This window comes from Calidris pugnax, unplaced genomic scaffold (assembly GCF_001431845.1).
Source record: "Calidris pugnax isolate Ruff unplaced genomic scaffold, ASM143184v1 scaffold27, whole genome shotgun sequence".
NCBI classification, from domain to species: Eukaryota; Metazoa; Chordata; class Aves; order Charadriiformes; family Scolopacidae; genus Calidris; species Calidris pugnax.
This window is the reverse complement of record NW_015090893.1, coordinates 9,192,605-9,197,584: the sequence shown is the minus strand read 5'-3', so window position 1 is coordinate 9,197,584 and position 4,980 is coordinate 9,192,605. Positions and strand designations below refer to the sequence as shown.

At 61.9% G+C, this 4,980-nt stretch overlaps 1 protein-coding gene across 1 annotated transcript in view; it reads left to right on the top strand.

Annotated features, from left to right (window-relative positions):
* Positions 1–1,412, top strand: part of EIF4E1B (eukaryotic translation initiation factor 4E family member 1B) — a 1,626-nt gene extending 214 nt beyond the window's left edge. Inside the window, exons 2-7 of the mRNA XM_014947749.1 lie at positions 17–144; positions 260–355; positions 492–555; positions 749–862; positions 974–1,113; positions 1,230–1,412. Coding sequence (XP_014803235.1) covers positions 17–144; positions 260–355; positions 492–555; positions 749–862; positions 974–1,113; positions 1,230–1,344 — 657 coding nt within the window. The 3' untranslated portion in view covers positions 1,345–1,412. The remainder of the gene's footprint in view (positions 1–16; positions 145–259; positions 356–491; positions 556–748; positions 863–973; positions 1,114–1,229) is intronic.
* The last annotated feature ends 3,568 nt before the right edge of the window (positions 1,413–4,980 follow it).

Sequence of the window (4,980 nt, the reverse complement as noted above, 5' to 3'; positions counted from 1 at the left end):
CTCCCTGCTGGGACAGCCACGGGGCTCCTCAGGGCTGTCCCTCCTTCCTCAGCGGAGGCAAGAGGAGCGACGACGGCGCCGAAGGGCTCAGCAGCAGGAGCTGCTCCTGGCAGAGAGCCTGGGCAAGCACCCCCTGCAGAACAGGTATGGGGGGCCTGGCTGTTGGCAGTCTTCCCCAGCACTGGGAGGGGGGTGCTGGGGCTGGGTGGGGGGGTCCAGCATGGCTGACACCCCCTCTCCATCTCACCTCCCTCCCCAGGTGGGCACTGTGGTTCTTCAAGAATGACAAGAGCAAAATGTGGCAGGCGAACCTGCGCCTCGTCACCAAGTTCAGCACTGTGGAGGACTTCTGGGCGTGAGTGTCCCATGGGTGGGCAATGTGGCCCCTCTGGAGAGGTCCCTCTGGGGGTGTCTGGGCCAGAGGAGGGTGCTGGGGAGCCCTGAGGCACCTCTTCTCACCTACTTCTGTGTCTTTTCTCCACCCGGCGCAGGCTGTACAGCCACATCCAGCTCGCCAGCAAGCTCACATCTGGCTGTGACTACTCCCTCTTCAAGGTGCGACGCCCGCCCCACCACAGTCTCTCCTCAGAGTCCCCAGAATTATGGGGTCACACTGAGTGCCGGTGGGGCTGGCAGGCCACCCTGGCCATGGGGCAGGAGGAGAAGCCTGACTGGGGGCTCACAGCTCCCTGATCTGGCTCTGCCTGGGTGCTTGGTGCCCCCTGACCGTCCCTTTGCCCGTCCCCAGGATGGCATCGAGCCCATGTGGGAGGACAACCAGAACAAGCGTGGTGGGCGCTGGCTCATCACCCTGGCCAAGCAGCAGCGGCACACCGAGCTGGACCGTTTCTGGCTGGAGACGGTGAGTGTGGCCCCTCTTGGGCTGGCCTGCAGGGTTCTGGCAGCAATGTCACCCCCTGCCACAGAGCTGAGCCCCAGTGGGGACCATCCCTGGCTCCCCTTTTCCCGGCAGCTGCTCTGCCTCATCGGGGAGATGTTTGATGACTACAGCGACGAGGTGTGCGGGGCCGTCATCAACATCCGCGCCAAGGGGGACAAGATTGCCATCTGGACCCGGGAAGCAGAGAACCGGGAAGGAGTCACCCACATCGGGTAATGCAGCTTCCTGGGGGGGAGGGGAGTAGGTCTGGGGAGAATGGGGTCCCTGGGCAGGGAGCTGGTGGGAGAAGAGGTGCTGCCCTATTCATCCAGCCCCTTCCCTCCTCCAGGCGTGTCTACAAGGAGCACCTGGGCCTGTCGCAGAAGGTGGCCATTGGGTACCAGGCCCACGCAGACACGGCCACCAAGAGCGGCTCCCTCACCAAGACCAAGTTTGTGGTGTGACTGTGGGGGGGAGTGGGGCACTGCCTGTTGGGACCCCCTGTCCTATCCCATAATGAATGGCTGCAGCTGAGTGTGGTCTGTGTGTCCAGGCCTTTGGTGGGGTCTCTCGGGAGGGGGGATGCTGTGTTGCCATATACTGTTCCTGCCCACTGGGTGAGCGGGGCTGGGAGCAGAGCTGGCACTGCTGTGGGCTTGGGGTACTGCGTATGTCTCCCTACCTCCCCCAATGCCCCTCTCCCTGGGGCTGCAGGGGTGTCCCTCTGCTCTGGGGGACCCCAGATATTACCCAGGAGGGGCTCTGTCCTTCCCTGGCCAAGGGATGGGCACAGCTTGCTGCCCTGCAGACCTAGGTGTGGGTAGGGATACCAGACCCCAGCTCGTAGGGGTTGGCTCAGTCTGAGGAGCTGGTCCCCATCTCTCCCAGGTCTCTGCACATCGGTGGGACGCAGGTCTGCTTTCTCGGGAAGACCAACTTCCCAGCCAAAGGCTGCCCAGTGCTCCCACAGCACCGATGCTGGGGCTGCAGCACGGTGTCATCCCCACGCTGCCCACCTCGGGCTGGGTTTGCTCCATCCCCTCCTGCAGGCACCTGCAGCACAGCTGGTATGAAGCTTTTCTGCTTCCCAAGGGTTTATTGGTGCCAGTAACCTGGAGGTTCACAGCCTGAGCCTCTTGAGCCCTGGGAGTTTGCTTGCTCCTCCTTTCCATGGCCCATGTCCTCTGCTGGCCCTTCTGGCCCTGGCTGCAGAGGGAATCCCTTGCTTCTGTCCCCCTGCTCCAGCCCAGCCCATGCTCTCTGCCTTTTTATCTTCAATTTGTGTGTTTGGTGGTTGGGTCTGTCCTTTCCCTATTCAGGTTCTTGAGGTGGAGCTGCCTGCGCTTCTGGCCTCGCTGCAGCCCTCCTCCAGGAGGAGCCTCCTCCAGGAGCTCCTGGGTGGCTCTGGATCAGCCCAGGGTTGCACTCCATCCAGGGTAGCACATCCAGCTGCCCCAGAGCTGGGGCCACCTGTCCCCCACTGCTGCGTGGTGCCTGTGCTGGCTCAGAGCTGCCCTGCTTTCACCCAGGGTTTGCAAAGAGCTGGTCCCACAGAAGGACAGAGTCTTGACACTGGCTGGGCCAGAGAGAATCATAGAATCATCTAGATTGGAAGGGACCTTCAAGATCATCTAGTACAACCATCAACCTAACTCTGACCAAAAAAAACCATCACTAAACCATGTCCCCCAGCACCATGTCAACCCATCTTTTGAACACCTCCAGGGATGGTGCCTTAACCACTTCCCTGCGCAGCCCATTCCAACACTTGATAAGCATTTTAGTGGAAAATATCTTTCCTAATATCCAGCCTGAACCTCCCCTGGTGCAGCTTGAGGCTGTTTCCTCTGGTCCTGTCGCCTGTGACTTGGGAGAAGAGACTGACCCCCACCTCCCTACACCCTCCTTTCAGGGAGTTGTAGAGATCAATAAGGTCTCCCCTCAGCCTCCTCTTCTCCAGGCTGAACACCCCCAGCTCCCTCAGCCTCTCCTCACAAGACTTGTGCTCCAGACCCCTTACCAGCTCCGTTGCCCTTCTCTGGACCCGCTCCAGCACCTCAATGTCTTTTTTTGTGGTAAGGGGCCCAAAACTGGACACAGCCCTCAAGGTGGGGCCTCACCAGTGCCAAGTACAGGGGGATGATCACCTCTCGGGTCCTACTCACCACACTGTTCCTCATACAGGCCAGGATACCATTGGCCTTCTTGGCCACCTGGGCACACTTCTGGCTCATGTTCAGCTGACAGTTGACTAACACCCCCAGGTCCTTTTCTGCCAGGCAGCTCCAGACACTCTGCCCTGAGCCTGGGTTTGTTGTGACCCAAGTGCAGGACCCAGAACTTGGCCTCATCGAACCTCATCCCGCTGGTCTCAGCCCATCCAGATCCCTCTGCAAAGCCTTTCTACCCTCCAGCAGGTTGACACTCCCACCCAACTTGGTGTCATCTGTGAACTTACTGAGGGTTGCCAGAGAGGGGTGGTGGTGGTGGTGCCAGTTTGTCCCTGGCACGCAGTGTGCCAGGCCACATCCCTGTGTCCCTTCGAGCCTTCATCTAAGGGTTCTCAGCCATTGGAATGGGCTGCCCAGGGAGGTGGTTGAGGCACCATGCCTGGAGGTGTTCAAAAGACGGGTTGATGAAATGCTGGGAGGTATGGTTTAGTGATGATGCTCCTTGTTTGTTGTGTGGGTGTCTATTTTTGCCAGTTAGGTTGACGGTTGGACAAGATGATCTTTAAGGTCCCTTCCAACCTAGAAGATTCTGTGATCCATGCTGGCCCTGGGCTGCTTCCCTGAGCAGGGAGAAGGGGGACAGGACCCTCCTCCCTCCCTTGTAGGGCAACTGGGGCTGGGATGCTGTGGGCCATATTGGCCCCATGGCTAACGGCAGGAATGGGGGGGCGGCAGTATGGGGGTGTTACCCCCCAAACCTGGGCTACCTGGGGAGGGGACCCCCGGGCACAGGGTCTGCCTGTCCCGGCGGGGGCTGGAGCTGCACCCCCCGTTCCCTGCCCGCGTTCCCGCTGCCGCCTGCACCGCCGGTCGCTCGCCACGCGATGGCGCCGCTCGCCCGGGCTTGGCCAGCTCCGGCTCGGGAGGGCTGGCAGCCCGCGATGGGGGTCCCTCGCCCGGCCCTGGCTGCTATGGGGCAGAGCTGCCCCCCCCCCCCCCCTTCTCACCCCGGGAGCCACGCGTGGGGCGCGGGTTGTGGGGCTGGTAGACGTGAAGCTGGTGTGTGTGTGTCGGGGGGGTGCTGAGACCCCCCCTCCAATGCACCGTTAGTGGCAGCACGAAGTGGGTGAGGACCAGGAGTTGCCTGTCCCCCTGCCTGGCATGGTCGCCCCTCGTAGCCTCCTGGCTCTGGGGCTAAGACACCCCCCCCTTCCCATGCCACGCTGTCCCTGTCCCCTCGTCCCCACAGTGGGTGCAGCAAGGGGGGCTGGTGCTCGTGGGGTGCTCTGCCGTGCTGGGGGGCCAAGGTTACCTGGCGTGGGGGGGGGGTTGGTGGCAGAAGCTGCTGCGCTCTGCCCTGGTTCATTGCCATTCGCGTGCAGCCACGGTGGGATTTCATTTGATTGGAAAAGTAATAGGGGCCATTTATCTCCACGGCTTTATGGGCTCCTGGCAGCCCGGTCAGGCCAGGGGCGGGGGGGCTGGCTGTGCCCACCTGGAACCCACCCTTGGGGATGCCCTCCACGCGATGGCCTCCATCCTCAGCTCCTGCACTCTGGGATCCCTGTTTCCCCAGGGGACACAAGGGTGCTGAGAGGTGGGGGGCACTTGGAGACCCTTCTGGGTGGGTGCAGGGGTAGCCAGGAGCCACCCAGTGAGTGCGGCAGTGCCAGGACTGCCCCCAGCCTGTCTCATGCCGGGCAGCTGTCCCAGCTGGCAGCCAAGCTGGCAGCCCTGTCAATAATCATAATTAAAAATTAATACTAATCAAAAGGGAGAGGCAGATGGCAGCAGACATGCGGCAGGGATGCAGGTGGGGGCGGGGGGCACTGTAGCCAGGGGGGCTGGCGAGGACAGGGATAGGGGGGGCAGAGGAGCCATGGGGCGCAGTGGGGCAGGAGGACCAGGGTGCAGTGGAACCTGGTGGGG